The sequence below is a fragment of the Natrix helvetica genome (assembly GCF_964273705.1).
Source record: "Natrix helvetica genome assembly, chromosome: 3".
Taxonomy (NCBI): domain Eukaryota; kingdom Metazoa; phylum Chordata; class Lepidosauria; order Squamata; family Natricidae; genus Natrix; species Natrix helvetica.
The window spans coordinates 132122071-132145508 of NC_138549.1; the positions used below are offsets into that span (position 1 = coordinate 132122071).

A 23438-nucleotide genomic window follows, 5' to 3' on the forward strand; every position below is an offset into this window, starting at 1 on the left:
TGCTTTCATTTTACTTTAATTCTTAGATGTATAATGTGTATACGAAGCATTCTATTTTCTAGAAACAAATACCAGTGATGTGACAGAACACAACTTCCACCAGCTGTCTACTAACAATTGAAAATAAATTATACTGCAGAGTAACAATGATATCATCAAATTTTGAAAATCTCAGAAGGAAACGCAACATCCTGATCATATTCTCATCTATGCTACAAGTCCATAGATGAAGATTAGAAAGGGAAACAAATATGGCATAAGAATGGGTAGTCAACAGGATAGTTTCTGGAAACTTGGTCTGAGCTATCTAGATCTTGGTTAACTGAGAAGAACAGGTGAAAATAAGTTTACCCAAAGTACAGTGAGCATGTTAGGAATATTTAAATGGAACAAGATTGGGTCATCATTTCACAGAAACAAAATGATCATTGCTGGGCAAAAAGATGAGTGAGGGAGTGACTTCCCACTTGCTCCCATCTTTCCCATTAAATTTCTTTGTGGCAGGCAGGGAGCATCAGAAATCTCCCTCCCTCCCTCCCTCCCTCCCTCCCAACTTTCCAATTTACTTTACTTGTGAGAAGCTTTCAGGGAGAAAAATCAATGGGGAAGCCTGCACAAAATTGCAAGTCCAAGGAAATCAGGTAATTAAGTGGCTGCTGATGGCTTGGAAGAGAGTGAAGGGCTGAGTAGGCTAGTAATGGTATGTGCGGGTGCATGAGAAGTATTGTGTAGGTTGGGAAGAGTATGTAGATATATGAGAGAAATGTCATGTGGTCAGGGAGGAGACATAAGGAATCAATCGGTCAATAATTCTGTGTGGGGGGTCATGTAAGAGATGCCACATGGGTCATGAAGGGCATGTAAGAGGCATCCTGGGTCAACAGGAATGCACAGGGGATGGGTGTCACAGGTATGTTTGAGAGGTGGTGTTAGGCCTGTAGCCATATTACTTTTGGATCTTTGGCCTACCACACTTCTATTATTCTACTATGCCTTTTCTATTGTGGGAAAATGGGAGGGGGGAATTGTATGGAGTTAAATGCTATGTATTATAATAATAGAATAGAATAAATTTAATTTGTTAGCCGCTCCCTCTCCAAAAGGACTCGGGGCGGCGTACAATAAAAAACCCATACATATATACATATACATACAATACATATACACATACATACAAACACATACATGTATCCGGAGAAGGTAACACTCGTTAAAAGCATACAATAGTAATAATAGAATTAAAATTAACAATTAAAATACTCTCAGTTAAAATTACAAATTTAAAAAGATTGTCAGGAGCAATGGGATAAAACTATGGTTGAGCCAGGCCAGCTAATTGGAAAAGGTGGGTCTTGAGCTTTACACGGAAGGAGTGGAGATCGGAGGTAATCCTGATGTCAAGGGGGAGGTCATTCCACAGGGCTGGGCCCATCACAGAGAAGGCTCTGCTCCTAGGTGCCGCCCCCCGACACTGTTTAGTGGACGGCACCTGGAGAAGTCCCTCTCTGTGCGAGCGGATTGGTCGCAGGGATGTATGGGGCAGGATGCGATCCCGCAGGTAACTAGGTCCTGTGCCATAGAGCGCTTTAAAGATCATAATCAAAACCTTGAAACGCACCCGATAGACCACAGGAAGCCAGTGCAGCTCGCGCAGGAGAGGTGTTACATGGGAGTATCTGGTACTCCCCATAATCACCCGCGCGGCCGCATTCTGGACCAACTGCAGTCTCCGAGTGCATCTCAAGGGAAGCCCCATGTAGAGAGCATTGCAGTAGTCTAGGCGGGATGTCACCAGCGCATGAGTGACTGTTCAAAATAAAATTCCTTTCTAGAAAGCCAAGGTCATCCTTTGTCCCTGCACCTCTGCACCTGACCAGTACTGGATGGGTAGAACTGCCAGCATGGCAGTGGAAGATTGGACCATGTGATGGACTTGTGGGTGTGGGGACAAGACTGTGAACTTTCAACTGTGTGGGGAAAACCGGGAAGCTTTCAGATTTGGGGTTTCTTCAGATGTGCCAACAAGGCTCTCTTAATAAATTGGAACTTTGAGCAATATTTTGCCTTGGACTCTGATTTAATTTTGGATGCTATTTGGAACCCTGACATTAACCCGAATCTCCCTCAAAATACTTCACCAGCTTCACTGAAATTTGGGGTACTCTCCGGGGTCCTGAATCCCAGCACTGACCTGAACCTGGGCAGTACAAAGACTCGGTGAAGATGGAGGAGGAGAAGAAAGCCATGGGGAAAGCAGCAGATGATGGATCACCTATCTATGTAAAGACCATTTATGTGCCTTCCAAAGCTGTGGTGGAAGCCGTGGAGGCCGTGGAGAAGACAATGCCAGCTGGGAGCTGGGCACAAAGAGCTGGCCCCTAGGCCTCCCTCGCAATCGGAACTAGCTCTGCAAGATGAAGCCTCAGGATTTACTGCCCCTAAGGAGTTGCTGTTGGAGCCACAGGGGTGGGTGGAAGGGCAGCCTCGACCCACAACTGAAGGGGACCAAAGCCAACGGAAGAACCCTGACAAGTGGTATGCCAGTTAGGGATGGTGAACAGAGGGTAGTGGAATGGGTTGGGAAGAGTGCCTGAGGTGTTTGGAAATATGCAAGAGATGCCATGGAGGTCAGGGTTAGGGCATGGATCAGAAAAAGGGTGTGCAGGGGTACCTAAGAGCTGCCACATGGGTTGGTGAAGGCATGCAAGAGGGTGTTTGAATGGGGATGGTGAATAGGAATATGGAGGGTGTTATAAGAGCTGCTGAATCGGTTAGGGAAGGTGTGTTGCAGATGTCACAAGTTGGGGGAGCAGGTGGATGCATGGCATGGGCCAGGAAAGTTATGCATGGATATCTTCCTCCCTGTTCCTCCTTCCTTCCTTTTCTTCCATGCCTCTTCCCTTTGCTTCTCCTCCCAGCAGGACAAGCTGTTTCCAGATGGGGGAGGGAATGAGGAATGTGCAATTGGTGAAATTGGCTGGGAAACTATCCCATAACATTGAAAATGAACATTACATGACCATAGGAGGAGTCCAGTAGCAGCTGAAAGCACTGAAGTAGCGACAACTTTACCAAATTACATTAATGCAAACTATGTGTCTGCTAAGAGTCAACCATGATTTGATGGCACATATCTATATATCTAGCCATCCATCCACACACCCACCCATCCATCCATCCATCCTGTTTACTATTAGGGATGGTTGTAGGGTTTTTTATATATTTGCTTTTAATTTTTATAGCTAACTAAAGTTTTCAGTTATATTATGGCACTTTTGTACTTTCTAGCAACACTCTAGCTGCATTCCCTAGATGTCTCCATTTTGATGATGTAGTTATGCAATGAATATAACTGTTTATTGTATTCAGATCATTGCATTTTTAGATTTCATACAAGCTGCTTTGTCTCATTTGGTGATCAAAGAAATCAGTGTCTTTGAATAGGCCTATTTTATTTTTTTAAAAAAGATACCTCAACATCAAGGAATTTAAAAATCATTAGGGAAAAAAACTATATATGGAATGATCACAGAAAGATTTTCTACAGTTATGAGACATCTTGTATTGAACTTGAGTTTTATTCTCTATAATGATGCTTTAATAACATTGCTGTAATCTAAGGAGATGATTGAACTCATCATAAATAGATGCTTAGGAATTCCTGCTTAGATTACAGAATAATCTTTTTAGTCATGATTTTTGTCTCAGTTGCACTGAAATGATGATCACTCCCAGAGAAAATTGTTTTATAAACTATAAATGAAAAGTAAAATAGCATTAATACAACATAGCACTTACTTTTTTATATAGTGCAAAAATTGTATTTTGAAGAAATTTGAAATATTTGGTTCTTAATATTATTTGGTTCTTGATAGGTAAGCGATTTTTAATTGGTTTTAATTGATTTTAAATGGTTCTTTAAAAGACTTTGAAAATATTTTGCATTTAGAACCTTGCCATTTGCATGTTCGTTTATCAAGGGAGGAAAGAGAGAAGTCTGCAGAATTTTTTTCCCAAGGTTTTTATTGACTTTTACCTAACTTAAGTTTGTGATTCATCTGCCAAATATGGAAACGGACCAAGCAGTGACAAATGTTATGCTAGAGATTTATTATCAAAGGATCAGACTAAATGTTAAGACGGCAGCCAAAATTGCTGGTGATAAAATAATAGAATATGTAAGATGAATGACTGTGTCTACCACAATGATATGGAACCTCTCATTGAACATTTTAGCTTCAGTTGCAAGCCATACTCTCTTTTATTTCAGACATGAAACGTAGAAAAAAGATTTTGTGCAGCTTTCCTGAAATCAAGCACACATTTATGCTCCACGATATGAGTATGCAAGTAATTTGAAAATGAATGTAACATTGTCATGTTAAAGTGTATACCTATTTCTTAATTAAAGTATAAAAAACTATAAAGTATAATAGCGTATTACGTAGAAACTAACAGATCATAATATAAATTCACCTGTCAATGATAATTGCAATCGATCTTTCATAAGCATTTAAAGTGAGTGCTCCTTTGTGCACAAGAGACTCTGAGGTTGTGTCTAATCTGTCAACAGATTAGTTGCAAGGCCAAGAAAGTCCTGCCTGTTGCCCTAGACATAAGATGCATCCCTCAGAAACTCTTCCCAAAGCAGTAAGCTTGGGTTCGATTCAGCCTGCAGTTTTATGGTATCTAAATTTATTATTTTGGGGGAACTTAATTTTGAATTAAGTTGCAAGGATAGGCTTCCAGGAAACAGAAACATAGGTGCCCTCCTAGATTAAACAGGGGACAGTACACAAGATATGAAGGAGGGAGGGGTCGCGGCTCTGCCAACAGACAGGGGGGAGGATGCAACACTCAGAAGACTCAGGTCACAAAAATACAATACAATACAATACAATACAATACAATACAATAGCAGAGTTAGAAGGGACCTTGGAGGTCTTCTAGTCCAACCCCCTGCCTAGGCAGGAAACCCTATACCGTTTCAGACAAATAGCTATCCAACATCTTCTTAAAGACTTCCAGTGTTGGGGCATTCACAACTTCTGGAGGCAAGCTGTTCCACTGATTAATTGTTCTAACTGTCAGGAAGTTTCTCCTCAGTTCTAAGTTGCTTCTCTCCTTGATTAGTTTCCACCCATTGCTTCTTGTTCTACCCTCAGGTGCCTTGGAGAACAGTTTGACTCCCTCTTCTTTGTGGCAACCCCTGAGATATTGGAACAATGCTATCATGTCTCCCCTAGTCCTTCTTTCTCTTAAGCTAAACATACCCAGTTCCTGCAACCGTTCTTCATATGTTTTAGTCTCCAGTCCCCAAATCATCTTTGTTGCTCTTCTCTGCACTCTTTCTAGAGTCTCCACAACTTTTTTACATCGTGGCGACCAGAACTGAATGCAGTATTCCAAGTGTGGCCGTACCAAGGCATTATAAAGTGGTATTAACACTTCACGTGATCTTGATTCTATCCCTCTGTTGATGCAGCCTAGAAATGAGTTGAAACATTATTGCAATTGTTGTTATAATGTAATTCTTGGAAGTGATACAAAAGATGATTGAATATATTGATGATTGAATGTAAAAACAAAAAGCTGCCAGTGTTTATTCAAATTTTGATGGTTTTTTTTCTTCTTTTTTGTAAAAGTTGTGAGATTTGGGGGGATTTCTACCTCCCGCATGATGTAGCTGTCAAAATTTTCTATATCTATTTACCCTTTTCCTTAAAACATTTGTAAAAACCAATAAAAATTTTACAATTAAAAAAAAAGAAAGCTCTTTTCTGCAGGTGTTGGCCTTGTATTTGGAAAAGGGAGAAATGTGGGAATATCCATGCCACTCTCCCAGGATCCCTTTCCAGGATCCCTTTCCATGACCTCCTTCATCACTTATTTCAATGCCTGAAAAAGGGTCTAGCAGCTGCAAAATGTTCCAATGAAATAAGTCTGCCATTAGGTTGTAAGGGCAATGCTAAGGTGAAACCTAGGAATCTTCTCAGATGCACAAGTGTTTCAGCAGTACTAACGTTAATAAAGTTTGTAATTGTAATAAAAAAGAGGTTAAAACAAACAAACAAAAGTCCAAGCAACAAAAAGAAACTACATGTGTATTGCTTTTTCAGCTCATAAAAAGGCAGCAATGGAAAATATGGTCTTTACATAATACATGTATGCTTAACAAATTGCTGAATGGTGCTTCAATTGTGTTCATTCAAGCACTGGTTATCACTTAATGCAGCCCAAGACCATTGTCTTCCAGACACTGATTTTAAAAAAAATGAAAATGAGTACCCACCAACCAAGGTATACATTGATTGATTGATTGAATGGAAACAGCTTTAAAATAAATTAGATACCATCAATGAGCATAGAAACAGAATGTCTTGTAATGTAAAAATGTAGGCAGCTCTGATGTTGCTTGTCAAACTAAAATGTACAGTCTACATGTGCAGTATCTCATTCTTCCAGTCTTCTGGTGACTCCACCTAATAGCCCATGGGAAGACTTTATTCCTTTTCTAGAAAGCAGTGTCCCTGAGCCTTGCCACCCTTGCCATTATTTAATATAATACTAAATGGATTGAATTAATCCCCTTCTCCTTTTAATACATATATTCTCAAGAAAGTTTCGCATGCAAGCAAATCCTTTTATCTGCTAACCAAGATTCATTTTGCCCATTCATTACTGCTTGCCTCTTTTAGGCTTTCTTCTGTCTATTTTAGGCCAATTTTTGCTACAGAGGAAAATGTAGTTATAGATTCAGTACATTCCTAGTAGATGACTATTCAGTTTTCTGTTTTAAAACCTCCAGTGAAGGTGGAGGGGAAACCCACTCCATGTGGTAACTATTCTTCTTTCTGAACAAACTTACTTAGGTTAAATTTCTCCTAATAGCTAATCTGTCTCTACATCCTTGAGATTTGTCTTATTAATTTTTATCTTACCTTCTGGGCCCAGGGAGAATGTCCAAACCATTTACAATGCAAATGCCATTCAAATACGTAAAGGAGTTATCATGTCCTCCTTCAATCTTCCCTTTTGCAAGCTAAACATTCCTAAGCCTTTTAACCATTCTTTGAGGACTTTGTTCCAGTTATTTCACCATCTTGGTAGGCCTCTAGACTTGCTCCAGTTCATCCATGTCTTTTTTAAACTGGCTGTGCAGAACTGAATTCTATGTGAGTTTAAGTGAGGCCCGACTAAAGTGAAGTAGAATAGGAATCTCACATAGTCTGAATTTTTTGCTCTTTTAATGCTGTTTAAGATGTCATTGTCTTCTTTGCATATGTTGAACTTATGATCTTCTAATACCCAGCAAAACATATCTCATATGTTTTGCTCTTGAGGCAGATTTCCCTCATTTGTATGTGGCTTTATATTCCTTCCTGTTAAATTTTGTTCTATTTGTTTCCACCAATTGTTCTAGCCCAAGTCTTTTTTGATTCCTCCTTCCCAAATATTAGTCATTTCTCCTAGCTTGGTACCATCTGCAAATTTGGTAAGCATTAACCCAACCCCTTATTCATATCTTGAAATAAAAATGTTGAACAGCACTGGGCCAGGGCAGAGCCCTCTCTCACTCCCCTCAACATGTCTCTCAAGGTAGATTAAACTCCCTTTATAACTACACTTTGAGTACACTCCTTGAACTGTGGATCCACCTGATATTTCAGTTCTCAAACCCATATTTGACCATTTTGTTAATTAAGGACGCTATAAGAGACTTTGTCAAAAGCTTTGCTGAAATCAAGATATGCTATATTCATGGCCCTTTTCCAACCAACCAGGATAGTAATTCTATCATAAAAGGATATCACATTAACTAGGCATGATCTGTTTGGCATAAATCAGTTGGATATTGTTAATTCCTAGCTAAGTGCTCATAGACAAGCTGCTTGGTAATATCAAGGACCTTGCCCAGTGCCAATATCAGGTTCACAAGCCTCCAAGTCCTTTATCCTTTTTTTTTTTTTGGAAAATGGGGAAGAGGAAACCCCATGTCTTCTGAGACCTTGCATGCTCTTAAGACTTTTCAAAGATTACAAAAGTGCAATTCTTCAATTACCTCACTTTCTCAATGCTTATCTTGAACTCCACACATACACACACACACACACATGCACACACAATTCATATGCACATATACACAGTTCATACACACATCTGTGTACATCTGCCTCTAGTGGCACAATGAGGGTCAAGCAAGTGTTCCTTTACTTTCTGGGAGAAATATTTACAAAACTACTTTTCCCCAGTCCACAATTATAATCATTAATAGTTTTTTGATACTTATTTTGTTAAAGTAGAGTATAAATCACCAATGTAAGCCACTTGTTGCTTTGCATGCTTTTGAAATGAAGCAGAAAGAGTGTCTGCCAACAGTTTAATAGATGAATGGTTATAAATACCAAAGTAGATAGATAATCAAACAGATAAATGTGAACATATTTAGTGACCCTAAAAGGGGGACTCTCTACTGCATAATATTATTGTTTAGCAATATTTACCATTACTACAATAAGTTTCCATTTTAGTAATGAGACAACAGGTGCAATTCAATTTATCTATTGCTTCCTTTACAAATTGTGGACAGTTGGCAATTGGTAGCAAGTACTTAGCACAAAATCAGTGAGGCCCAATAAGCCTTGTTCAGGCCAAAATAGAGACTAAGAAGAGCCCCAGGTGTGACTTTCAAGAATATAAATAAATAGGTTCATAATTAAATAACAGAAGAGCACAATGATTGCTTCAGGAATGGAAAACCACAAAAAGAAAGTCTAGATTAAACATACTAATGGAAACTCTATTGAATTAATGTTAATTTGTTATTTAAATGGAAAATACTTTCACATTAAGGAAAGATGTATGATAAAGAGAAAATAGGACAGGAGGTGGGGAGAGGAGGAGGGGCAGAGAGTTTGCTTTTACTAGCCAAACAAAATTATTCCATACTGTTCTAATATATACATAATATAATGAAAGGTGGCATAGATTAATTCCAGTAAATTAAGTTCCATAGTAATAAAGTTTCACGTTATTCCTTCCAGTTTGAAAAGGAAGGATAACACAGATGATCTCAAAAATGTTGCATTCTCTATATCTCAGAAGATCTAAAAAATAATTGTAGTTAAAGCCACAGTTTGTCAAAGAAATTACCTAAAGCATTTAGTGTTAGAAATACTTTCTCCCAGGTGAGAATGTGTCATGATTTTATGAGCAAAGAAATTTTTTAAAAGATCTAGTCAAACAATGTAAAAGTTGTATATCAGTATAAGACTGTGGTCAGCCTTATAAGTTCAGCCAGTGCAAGCAGAATTTAAAGACAAACTATCATAGCCACTGGCAAATAATTATGCCATGACTCAGAATTAGAAAAAAACCCTCTCATACCATTGGCTCCAATTACTATTATTTGAATAGAATACCTTCATTTTCACACAATGACTTGATGTCAAAAAGGGAAGAGGGGGAAAAACTCATAAGATCTGGTCAATTTATTTTATTTTCTCATTTATTCATTACAATCAATGGATTTGATTTATATTTCACTTTTCTTCCTAGGGACCTAGCTTTGAGGTGAGGCATCTGCAGTTATTCATCCTTGGATAAATTTTCGTTATGATTACTGAAAAGGAGTTGAAGATAAATAAAGTGACTTAAAGAGGTAAACCATGATATCGGGCATATAAAATGCCACATTGGACATACTCTAATTTGAACCTATTAATAAATAGCATTTTAACTACTAGGGGTCCTGCCAGCCCTTCTTTATTTCATAGAAAGAGAAAGGACTAGTTTGTGTACTGCTTACAGTATTTGGTCCATGTTTATCAATCAAGTAACAAGAATGGCTTGTAGGGTACTTACCACAAATGTGTAATGTTGTGCAGACTTGGCCACAAATTCTGATTTGCATTCTCCAATACAGAGGAGTGCAGGACCAGAGCTAATGTCAGGCTCAGCTTGCCCCATTTCACACACAATTCTGAAAATGTAAAATCCATAGTGAGTTCTATAATAAGAAAAATGCTATTATACACACACACACACACACACACACACACTGTTCATCCCATAATAGTATGGCTGATGCTCTCGTCTGATGAATGAGATAATTTTGAAGACTTCTTTTTTGCTATGCGGTAATTTAACAGAAGAGAAAGTCAGAATTAGATATAATTTTGCAAGCTGTAAAGTTGAGTGGAAAGCAAAGCACAAATGGGAAATGCATTATACTATTGAAAAGAAAGTGTGAAGTTCTTGAATTAATGGATGAGGTCAATAATGGGAACAGCTCTCATTGTAGATTGCAGTTTAATCAGCAATAGGCACACCTAATAAGATATGATAGAGTTGTCACATTTGTCCACATTAGAATGTTCTAATAGTTATGAGAGAATGAGTTAAATTGACATCAAGCAATAATATTTTGAGATAAACAGTGAATGTGATATATTTGAAGAGAAAAAATGAGTTTTCAAACAAGTAACCATGGTGTGAACATAAATGAATGGTCCTCCTCTCAGCTTTTCTTTACATCTTCAATAAATATTTTGAAAAAAATGGGACTGTGGCCATCTGCATTAGCATCTATGCTTTAATGGCATATAAATAGACAATATACATATAGGTTCCTTCAAAGTTTACAGGCCTGAGTGTAGATCCTGAATATACTTAAGTGTACATGTAGTGTGTCTGGATTTGTAATTTAATATTGCCTAATAAGCTTGAAGCCGCAGACATTCACGATTGGTCACCATAATTGTACAAACTGAAGAGAAACATGGAAAGTGAATGTGTGTTTGTGTTTCCTGTGGGTTTCCTTGCTATTGTGTTTTTATGTGTCTGATGATTGCTAATTCAATGTGCTGTATGTCAACAGGAAATTTATGCTTTCAGACTCAACCCAATTTTTTTTTGCTTTCTACTAAGGATAGTCCTGAATGGAAACTAGTCATTTCGCAACTGTTTGAAAGTTACAATGGCAGAGACAAAAATGACTTAAAATTGATCTACACACTTGTAACTGTCACAGCATCTCCATGGTCACTTGATAAAAATTTGGGTGGCAGCTGGCATATATATATAATGGTTGCAACATTCTGGGGTCATAATTGCCTTACTTGCTGGTCTGCTTCTAACAAGCAAAATTGATGGGGGTAGCCAGATTTTCTTAATGACTGCATGAATCAATTAACAACTGCAATGATTCACATTATAATCATGGCAAGAATGATTGTAAAATTGGCCATGACTCACTTAATAGCTGCCTTGCTTAGCAACAGAAATTCTGATCCCAATGGTCTTATTCGGTATTATATTATTCAGTTAAAGTTTTTATAAAGTTCACACTCAGTTTTGTGTGCTCACAACATTATCCTGAAGAAATCTATTCTATTTTAACCTTGGAAAAGAAAGCATAATAACAGGCATTGTTCAGAGATAGACAAATAATAAGACTTCCAGGGAAGAAATTGTGAACTGAGGACAGCTCTGCTAAAAGTGAAGTTGACAATCACTGCAAAAACAAAACAAAACTGGTGAGTAGACCCATTCTTTGCAATTTGTATCTGGATGAGTGCCCACAAGTATTCCATAAAATTACTTCTTTTGAGAAGACTGCAAGACAGCAATCTCTGGCAAATATAGAGTTCCGGGAGATGAAGGAATGGTCAACTTTTTGCTCAACCTATGGTTGGTGCCTTTAAAAGGACATTGGCTTCACTTCACATACTTCTTTTTCAATCAATTTTGTGAATTTCTTGTTAACAGGTTTTCAGCTATCAGGAACCTTTGGATTGACATGTTTTACAGCACTGGGTGAGTTTCTGCACTCAACTTTACAGCTTGCATTGAGCCTGGGGGGGGGGGGCGGGGAGAAGGAGGGTGTGATGTGATGGACTGCGGTGAAATGGTAGTTTCCCAGGAAGGAGTGAACACATTCCAAGGAAGGGGTTAAGACAGGAAGCAATACAGCCTGGAGATGAATTGGAAAAAGAAGACTTAGGATAGCCACTACCTAGAATCTCTCAGGATATATAGGCTAGGGGTAGAGTAGTAAAAGTTTAGTCTGCCAAGATTCTGAACTTTGGTTGGCTTGATCTATGTCTTTCTTAGCCTGGCCTGAGAATTTCAATCCTTAGAGGAAAAAAAGTTTTAAATACAAATTTAAACTTAAGAAAATATTTTGAATTAACAGAAAAGGCATTAAGGTAATTAGACCTTAGGAAATTAGTGGACTAAAATAGTTTTGAAATATGACTTTTGAATTAATTATAAAAATCCTTCCAATGGGAAAATATTTTTGCTTTGAAAATGATAATATTCAATGGCACAATCATATAATTAGCAAATTGTTTAATGCCTTAGATTCAATTAATTTGCCCCTAGAGATTTAAATTCATTCAGGCTAAATAGGTATTCCCTAGCCAAGTTTTTTCATTAATGTTAAACTTTAGTCCTACTCTCTTTCTCTTGAATAGTTGTGTTTTTTATTAGCTGCCTGCTAACATTTTGCCATACTCATTAAGCAGCTGGTAAATTGATTTATTTTCTTTGTTCCCTCCTTTCTTTTCCCTTTATTTTGAACACATCCAGACTTTTATTACAAATACAATTTTCTTACTATTAGCATATTTTGCCAACCTAAGTTCACTTTGAGCATTAGACTTTCTAATACCATTTCTACAATTCTAGACTATTTTTTCCTCTTTCCATTTCCTATTTGTATCCTTTTTGTTACCAGATCTCCATTAAACTTTTTGCACAGTCATACTGGGCTTCCTCTGCTAGCTCCCCCCCCCTCTTATCGAAATTGCTTGCACTTTTAGGATACATTTTTGAAAGAGTTTTCTCCAATCTGAGGCTCCTTTCCTGAGCAATTTACTATGGAGGTCATCACTTTTATTTTCTGAAGGCACAATGACATAGCAATCTTACCCAACCTGGGTATTTTCCAGTAACTCTTTTCAACTCCTAGACCTCTTTTTTCCAATCAATTTTTTTTATTTTTTATATTCTTTATACATATCAATGTATGAATGGTGTGGTAACTGGGTAACATACATTTCAGTACACATAAACATAGTCTTAGTATTCCTAAATATTACATTTAATTTTCATTATTTCATATTATTTATACATGCCTTTTATTATCATCTTTCATTTCTGAACCATCTTTCTGTCCTTTTGTATATTGTTAGATATTTGCATAAACTGCTGTAGTCTCCACTCAGGTCCGCCGTTTAGGCGGGAACAAGGGGCTACTCTGATTGGACGGGAGGTCTGCCAGCTCCCTATAAAAGGGGAGCTGCGCGACCCCGTCTTCAGCTGGATCACATCTACCTAACTAATAAAGAGCTGTTGTCACAATACGTCTGGAGTCTGTCCTCTCGTTGCCCGAATCTAACATATATCTTAACATATTTATATATAATTATTATTCCCCACTATTTACAATCCCTATTTTAACTTCCCCCCCTTTCATATCGCTATAATATTCAAAGACATGTTTTTCACCTATTTTGTTGTTCCTATTTCCTTACTTAAATCAAAGTTCCATCCGTCATTCCTCCATTATTCAATATCTCCTTATACAGTTTTAGTATTACTCATAACTCCTAGACCTCTTTTTAAAGGTCACTTATAACAATATTTTTTCATCTTTTGCTATCTTTGAATAAAAACATCCACTGACTAGTATAAAATTAAAGATGGCACATTAAGTCCTATGGATCATCTAATCTGAGATAGAAACACTAATTCATGGCAGGCAAGAGCCACAGGTAAACCTGATAGGAAATTGTGCTTTTGGAAGAGTCTAGGGGTCTGATTTCTTTGTTAAGTGGCTCTTTACCAATATTAACCTAATTGCCATTGATAGATAGCAAGGACAAAGGACGGTAAATCAATACTGTCTCAGAATCCAACCTGCCCACAGAATCCTTATAAGAGGCCTTTTATCTGGATTCAACTTGAAAAAGCAGCGATCCTTGCTATTATCTGCCCAGGATAAATGTTCTAATGATGGTAAGAATCTTTGAAAGCTTGAGAGTACTAATTAGAGTTGCGATTATAAAATCAGGGTTTCCTAGTATTATCAAAAGAGGATAATTTTAATAATCCCCCTTCTAAAAATAAAATGAAACAATATGGCATATAAAGTATAATGGCTAAGCAGCCTATTCTTACTTTAGCTTATGATGGCATTAGTGCACAGCCCCAAGATATTACAGTAATAATATTACTTTGCTCTTCTATAGAATCTTTTATATGAGGATCAAAAGGTACTTTATAAGCACTAGGACCTCCATACCACTCCAGGCAAGAACATATAGTTTTTCTGCTTTTGAGAAGAGACAACCAAGGTGGTTAGCAATTTTGTGATTTGCCTAAAATGAATTAGGAACAGAATCTCCCACAATAGCTATATGTATGCACTGCTCCCTCAAACCAGAATCCCTGAACTCATAAATTAAAATATGAATATTTGCTAGCATTGACAGAACTGTGGCTCCACCCACTTCACTTACTTTTTCAGGCAGAAGGCAAGTGAAAAACTAAGGTTTCTTCCTCCCATAACCTTATTACTAGCTCTCCTATAATTATTAGCATTTAGCAATGATATTTCCTTTAATATACATTTTTTTCAGCATGAAATCTAGCTGCAGCAGGCTAAAACTGATGTAAATTGTTAGAAAGGACTCTACCAATTTAGAGTGCAAGTGGGTAAATCTCATTTTAATACTCCTTAGAACATTGATATAATTGATGACAGGAAAAGGCTAAGATTTTCTCTCGGGTGAAATTGTGCTTAGAGGGGAATGTACACGAAGAAACATTGTTTTTTTTTTAATGTTTCTCCATGTACATGCTGAACCAAGATCTGGAGTCAGTGATTTTGTTACTGGTATGGACTGCTCCTAAATCTGTTGATTCTAAGAAGTGACCTGAAATTTAAGCAGCTGAGATCTCTTGAGCTTCTGAAAACTACCAGAAAAAAATGACATCTACTAGAAAAAACCCTTTTAGAGATAGACCACCCAGTCCAGTCCAATCCTGCCCCACTGGAGCTGAACAATCCATTTCATATCCTTCTCCTTGAATAAACCATACCGAAATCTGGAGAAGGAATATCATTAAGCGTAAGGAAAGTAGACCAGAATCCTGCCCCCCCCCCCCCCAAAAGGTGTGTATGGTAGTGGTGAGGAAAATGATACACTTCTCAGAGGAACGGAATCAGCAATTTATAGAGTGAACAATCTATAAATGGAAGTATGCAACGTCCTAGGAGCAAAGATCAAAGATGTGACTGAGAGGCTTACTAAACTAATCACAAACTATTATCCCTTTCTCCTCTTTCATGTAGGGAAGAATGATCCAATGAAGAGCCTTAGTGCCTTGGAAGATGCCAAGAAAACAAGATGGGAAAGACTGCCTGGAAAGAGGTTCTAATACAAGAAAACAGAGGGGGAAGCAGTGCAGAGTCGCTCCCTCAATCCTCTGATGGAAAGAGAAGGGCAGTCCATTTTCCAGAATGACCTCTAGTGAAAAAGCTCCAGGAGCACTGGTATCCCTGTAGTTAGAGGATGTCATATCTGTCAAAAAAGTATAGCAGTTGTAGCACCACAATCATGTCTCTGTCTCTTTGTATATGCATGCAATTTAAGGTATGGGGCTACAATGGGGCTGCAGTAAGTATCACCATGCTCCCTTTGACCTTCCCCTTGACATAGATTTTTGGATGTAAAAGGAAATTACTATACATGGAGTATAGCATAGCTACAATTGTCCTTTTTTACTTTCTAGCAGTATTTCTTTACCTTTTATTAATCTGTTTTTCCCTGTGGAACTGGTAGGATTGCATTTCAGAAAGTACCATAAATAAACAAGTATAGCAAGGACCTCTTTGCTTATGAGTTGTTGCCAGAGCAGCAGTAAGTTACTACAGAACACACAATTATTCCATAGAAAACTCTGTCGTGCCAGTCTGTGATGGCTGCTATTATAAATAGCTCTTAGCAGATTTAGCATTGACCATAAGAAATCTCTCGGTTGGCCTTTAGAAACACAAAGGAGAGCTTCTCTCTATTTACCGAGAGCACTTTCACTGGCACTGTTTCACTCCACTTTAATTCCAAAGTTTCTCACAAATCAATCTGAAACTGACCTTCAGTTATCTTTTCTTCTGCTGGAGTTGAATATAGTGAACAGGCAAGAGAACCCCATGAACTCATCAGTTCTTCCTGCAACTGACTAATAGGAGTGTTCAAAACAGAACTCAAGCAGTGCCTAGCCCTTTGAGCTTCAAAAGTCTCACACTCTCACCCCACACAGTCCAAAAAGAATTGAACTGATAGAAGGTATTCACAGTGTTGGTACATGTTGCAATAACAAAAACAATAAATAATTGTTACAGGGAGGCCAAGTTATATCACATCATAGGATCATAGGGCTGGATAACTCAGAAGGTTCTACAAGTAGTTCTCAAGTTTAGAAGTTACAATAGACACCCATGACCAAAAGTGCTTATGATCCAGTCCTGAAGTTCTGAGGAGTGTCTCTGACCCCCACCCCCAGTCACAGTCACAACTGCCCCACATTTATGGCTGTTTGCAGCATCATGTGCTATGTGAATCAATGTACGTTTTTGCCGAAAGCCGTTGTTTACTCCAGTTTTCATCAAAAATGCTCCATAGTGAACAAGTTGAGAACTACCTATATTCAACGCACTTTTGTTTTATGTAAAAGCTTCTGCTAACTGTGAATGCCCACCCAACTACTTACCAACCCTTCCCTCCTTGCACTCTGCATATTGCGATGGCTCCCTGTTGCTGCTAGTTTTTTGTACCTTCTGCCTTTCCCCCCTGTATACTCCGAATACTCTAACACTACTCTAAAACTGGGCAAGCAATAGAAGAGGAGCACAATAGATGCGGCAAGCAATGACAGAAGCTGCTGCAAAGTTTAAGAAGGAAAAAAACCCACTCTGTTCCAGTAACCATCTCTGATAAACATGGAAAAGATGCCTACTGCATCCAAGGGTCTTACGATGTCACCTGCCTAGAAAACGCCTGGCCTGTATTTAGCCTGTATTGTTGCCCTTCAGTAGATTCCATAGATTTTCTGTTATTCTGTTTTCTTTAGGTAGCTGACACAGAGACAATTGCTGCAACAGTATTGTAAAAGCATAGATATGTCTAGGATATATTTACTTAATGCTCATAAAAGGAAAATGTAGACAAAAGAGCACAAATGTAAAGCACAAAAAGGACCCTTGAGTTAATTTTTTCCGGTTCAACTTTCAGAGCCCACCAGCAAGAAAGGAGAGAAAACTGATGAACCATCTCCTCCCATTTTGAGAAAGGAATACCTCTAAAAGGCCAGAATGGTTAGGATATTTTCTCTTAGCATACAGAGGATAAACTGAAAGCAATATTTGCAGGGCAGAAAAGAAAGGAAATAGCATTTCAAAAAATAAAACCAATTTCTCTCTTGCTGCCAAGGGAAGTGTGTCTCTGTAAAAAAAAATACAGAAGAAGCTCACTAAAAAAAATTGTATTTAGGCTATGAATCCAGTATGTTTATACTAGATGCATCTTTACCTTTAGTTTAGATCAGTGGTGAAATTCATTTTTTTTTTACTACTGGTTCTGTGGGTGTGGCTTGGTGGGCATGGCAGGGGAAGGATATTGCAAAATCTCCATTCCCACCCCACTCTGGGGCCAGCCAAAGGTGGTATTTGCTGGTTCTCCGAACTGCTCAAAATTTCTGCTACCGGTTCTCCAGAACCTGTCAGAACCTGCTGAATTTCACCCTGGTTCATATTCTGTAGGAATTCCACTTCACAGGAATCGATCTGCAAAAGTTAAAAAAAGACCAGTCCTAACCTGGTGCTGCATAGGTGCCCAAATTCCTAAAATTGATCCCAGTCAAGTGTATGCTTTGTGTCATTTCCCCCTTTTTTTCTACATCATGCATGTAAACTAAATGCATGTTTAGTTCACAATTTTGCTACATACATGCAGAGTGTACAGTTCCCCAAGTCCTTCATTGCTTTTTGCCGTCAGAGACTAACCCGACTATGCTTCCGCTAATGCTTTTAGTTAATGAAAATACAATGGCAACATAGTCTTTCTTTTCTTTCTTGCACGGATGAGCGTAATCCTCCTTTCAACACACTCTCCCCTTCCCTCCCCGACCCATGGAAATGCTACAAAAACAAACAAAATAAGGAACAAATACAGGGATACGTGTCACAGGGGAAGGGGTTATTTGCCTGTCCTTTGTTACATACCTGTTTTCTAATTTTTTTAGCTGACATTTTGTTTAGGGAAATAAATGAATTGACTCCTGCAGAGGCCTATTTGGATTAAACTGCTGTCACTGCCTTGCATGCTTAACAAATGGATGCTTGCATCTGGCAGCATGGCTGGATGCATTCCAATCGGAGTGGGGAGGATAATGAACGTAAACCACAAAGTTGCTCTGAATGAAAGTGGCTTAGCAAAACAGGAGGCCAGACTTGGGCAGAAAACAAAATGCTTAATAAATAAACATTCTAAAGGGTCATTTAATCCTTGAACTAAACAATCCAGTTTTTCCAGTCTGGGATGACATAACCTAGATCACTGGGGTGCCACTGTATTTATAGTAGCTGAGAATCTGGCTTGACACACACAGGGTTATGACTGTACAGTGCAGTGGAATGAGAAAGTAGGAAATGTCAGGAATTTAGAACCATGCGGATTGTTGTGCTGGAAGCTGCCTTCAGAAGTCATCCGGGAACTGATTAATCAAGGGTTAATTAAGCATAAACTATTGGTAACATATGCTTCCTCCACCCCAGCAATGTGCCTTATGGGTCATGTTGGCACTATGAAAAGAAGCAGAGGATTGTTAAGGATGTCTAGAAGCAAGAAAGAGAAGTAGAATGCCGCCAGGGAAATAGTAGCCCCATTTCAAAATGCTCATGCACACTGAGAACACATCAGGCAGAATATGCAGTAAACTAGAACAGTATATTAGTTTTAATATATAGCAAAAGACATGGGAAATTTCAGGCACACATTGCTACATAAAGCAATGGTGCCATTGGAAAAGTATACCAGTATATTTAACTTTGGAGTAACATGTATGCATTTGTGCACATGTGCATACATGCAAAGGCACATTTACACCAGAATTTTCTTTGCAGAATTTCTTCCTATTCCATGCATTATATTAAAAAGTCATTGATTTTATTGTTTTGCATGTTAGATTTTTGCTTGACATTTGTGCATATGTTTTAAATGAAAGAAAGAAAAACTGCATTAAATCAGAGTAGGCATGCTTTTTTGAGCTAATGGATGCTGAAAAGTGGATATGCACGGTAGAAAAAGTAAATGGACGAAGACTGAAGACTGAACCAAAAAGAGAAAAAAACGGATGTTGAATCAAATAAATTAATAAATAAAATATCTTAGTATATGGGTGGGAATAACGCAAAAACAATTCTTGTCTGCTAGGAAAAGAAGAAACAACTTCACTGGATCCATAAAAAGGACATTAGTTTTTTCTGATAATACATAACTCTTTTCTGAAATAAAGGGTCCCATAGTACCAATATTATAGAAACCTGTTTATGTATAATTTATACATTGTTTGATTATTACAACCATGGAACTTGTTTATGTCACTGCTAGTGACAAAGAGTTAAACACTTTGATTTCAAGTAGGGGTACTTCTAGGTTCTGCTGGAGTCAGTTGAGGTTGATAGAGAAGGGCAGTGGAGGAGATATTTGAACTGATATTAAATTGAAAGGCGAAAGGGAATTGACTAAAGTTGAAAGGAAAGTTAGATTAACTAGCAGTTCAGGGAGTTTAACCATAGTAATCTGGAAATGAGTCAGGTTAAAGGAGGAACAATGATATTTTATACTTACACCATTGTTATAATATGAAGCTTTGATTGCTTTTGAGATCATCTCTCATTGCAAATAGAGCTACAGAAGTCATCTCAAATACACTTAAAGTATGTTATTATAAATGGGACAAATAATCATGACACCTGATAACTGTCACTGCTGCATTATCAGTAAAGACTGCTTGTTGCTGAACACTACATATTAGAATTCTATTAAATATGTTTAGGTCTGACTATATTGCTAAAAAGTAAGAAATTCCATTAAAGAAGAAATATTATTTCACTGTAAGCAGAAAAAAAACATCTCTTGGAATCATAGCTAAGCAGTAACAGATAAGGATCTGGTTGAGAAATTTTTTTTTACAAGTAAAAGGGTAAGATCATCTGAGTTGCTATAGATATTGCTGAAATAATAGCACCCAGAAGCCATTTTCTAGATAAAAGTAACTCATAAAATATAATCATTTAAATGTTTTAACATTAAATAGAAATTCCAGGATAATGTTGTGTACATAACAACATTTCAAAAGGAAGAAAGTTTTTGGTACACTGATGAAATGTTGCAGAAACACATGAAATAAAATCCAGCGTAAGAGAATATTCAAAACACCTGCCAGGTAAAATTGTTAAGAATGCAGGGTCTGTTGAATCAAGACCTGAAAAACATCACTACTGAAACCGCAATAGAGGGACAACCTTTTCCTCTTACAGTACTGTTATAATATCTTCCAGGTGAGCTCATAAATATGTATTATAGACTGAGTCTCCCAAAATAGGGCCACTGTTAAACTAAAAAAAAAAAAAGATAAAGTAATGGCCTGGATGGAATCCTGATTATAATGTAAATTGGCTAGCTGCTTAATCTCCAGATTTGAAACTAATTTATCTTTTGAATCTGGGTTCAATAAACATGGCCATCATGTTTGGCAGGGCAAATATGTATCAGATCTAAAAATCCAAAGGTTTCTGGATTAGAAATCAGAGATTGAGATCTGACAAACAAAATCTTAATCTCTTATTTCTAATCCAGGAAGTTTTGGGTTTTTAGATCTGATACATACTTGCCCTGCTAAATATGAGGGCCACTTTTATTTCACCCAGATTCAAAAGATAATTATAGTTTCAACATAACATACATGCCTTAACTTTCTGGAAATTAGAGGAACAGCAGGAAGAGCATATAAGAGACCCTGGGGATATCTGATAGTCAATGCTATGATTGCTTTTGTGGTTGGTTGGCAATGCAAAAAACATCCACAAAGGGCATACTAAATTGAGTTGAAATGCTGCCAAAAAGACTACGGGACTCAGACTCTGCTATCTTGGATCTAGGTCCCCTTGACTGATCCAACTGGTAACTAAAATGAAATGAGCAGAAATTCACAATATTCTGCTGAAAGACTGATGACATGAAGGCTTGCTTGTCAATGCATCAGAGAAGCTGCCTGCATCAGAAAAGAGATCTTGATCTTCCCTGATGTTGAAAATATGTTCCTATAGTTGTTTTGACTGTGCTTATGATAATTTGATGGATTAAGAGAGACTGAAAACATGTAGGAACAAATGGTTCCAATAAACCAATTGCCTGGGTTGCCGGTTTTTTGGCTCATTAAAAGTCCTGAACCTACCTTATCTATGGGGTTTCCAGTGTCTTGATACCTACATCACATTTCTTTTCTTCAGATTGGAGGACATGACCAAAGTACCATTTCTCCCCCCATTTTAATTAGTAATAACAAAGTTTAATAAGTATTGAAACACATTTGGACTTGAAGAGCAGAAGAAGAGGTTGAGAACTGACTGTTGCCCATGGCATTGAAGTTATGCAAGTCACCACACATCCTGAAGCCTCATTACAGACTTTAGATCAATCATTGTAGGACTAATCTGACAAATTGTCTCCTTAACTCTGGAAGAAAAAAAGCATAGGTTGCTCTACACCCAGAATCTCCTTTGGGTGTTTGTAAGCAATTTTAAAGAGATAGTTCTTCTCAAAGTTTACTGCATGTTTTTCAAACATGTCAACTTGCCTCTATATCTCTCAAATTACTATCCCAATAATGACATGTGACCCTCTTGACTCTGAATATAGGCCATTGTCATCAACTCCAGGTTGCAGAAGGTAAACTGAATATTATGATATCTTCATGTTAGAAATAGTTTTTGCCTTTGCGAGTTTATTGATTTCCTGTCCAATTTTATCAAGAACACTATGGATGAACTCCAACCATTATTTTAATTAGCAAAACTAGAGGTGGTAGTAGCAGCCTTGAAAGTATAAGAGCTGAAGCTAGTAGGAACCAACCCGAAGGTAGCCTTAGCTTAATTCTTATCTGTAGTTTAGCTGTATTTGACACTGTTTTTTCCCCCCCCAAATTAAGCCAGGTACTTCAAGAGTCTTTTTTTTTGTTATTATTTTTTATTGTACAATTTTCTTGGGTTGTATATCAAATTTTTTATATTCACAATAACAGCGTACTATCTGGGTACAATCTCTTTTAAGTACAGTTAGTAAATCTTGTACATACAATAATTATGACTATTGTTCTCAGATCCTATTCACCATTGTCTTCACTTATCCTTATTAAAGAATTTTGCGTTATTTAGTTAAACCCTGTTCAGTTTTGTCTATAATCAATTGATAATATCAAACATTATAGACATCATATGGAGATCACATTTATAACCATTATCCTCCAAATAATCATAAGGTTTACTTTTCCTAATTATTCAATATTCATTATTCAATTATACAAATTACTTCATCTTTGTTTACATATCCACATTTCTAACTTCTGCTTCTATTTTCTAATCATTAATAAAATAATTTCCAAGTTAAATTTTTCCCATTTCCAGTTTCTATCGTTATACTAGTTCTTAATAGAACAACTCCTATATTAAACAGTATTCTACATTTATCCTTCATCTCTTGCCCATTTTTGTATCTCCACTCCTATTGACTTCTTGGCACTTCTCCCATACTCCTCCCTTGGGGGTCTTGTATCTTCTTGTCTCATCCGTGTTTGATCTAAGTATTTCTTCTATTTATGCTGCTTGTTCACTCTTTTGAGCCTTCAACTGCCTTCTGCCCCAGGTACTTCAAAAGTCTTGATTAATGATTGATAGTTTAGAAAATCATAAGATTTCCTGAGAAGAATCTCTTTTCTAGTATCCTCTGAGTGTTTTGGAATCCTTCTCTACTCTTATAATGATACCTCCAGACTTAAGGCAACCACGCTAAGGATCCTGAGAAACTAAAACATATTTTAAAGAACAGTTTGATCTTTCTTAATAAAAGAAAACCACCCTTTAGTTTTGGAATTATCTATTATATTTAGCACATTATTGAAAATATCTAGAGAAAGAAATACAGCAATGAGGAAAGTTACTCATTGGGAATCCTCGGAGGGAACTTTGGGACCAAGATTAACTTCTAATATTTTTCAGATTTTTTAAAGAGAACAGTAAAACCAGCTTTACTGAATCACTCCCCTGGCTTCTCAACTACCAAGAAAAAAAGTCAATAATGGTGACCTTT

The 23438-nt window shown here is 37.4% G+C and overlaps 1 protein-coding gene across 2 annotated transcripts in view; it reads right to left on the minus strand.

Annotated features, from left to right (window-relative positions):
• PLXNA2 (plexin A2) overlaps positions 1-23438 on the minus strand; it is a 477739-nt gene that overhangs the window by 91958 nt on the left and 362343 nt on the right. For both annotated transcript variants that reach the window (XM_081948333.1, XM_081948334.1), the window contains exon 14: positions 9865-9982. In XM_081948333.1, coding sequence (XP_081804459.1) covers positions 9865-9982 — 118 coding nt within the window. The remainder of the gene's footprint in view (positions 1-9864; positions 9983-23438) is intronic.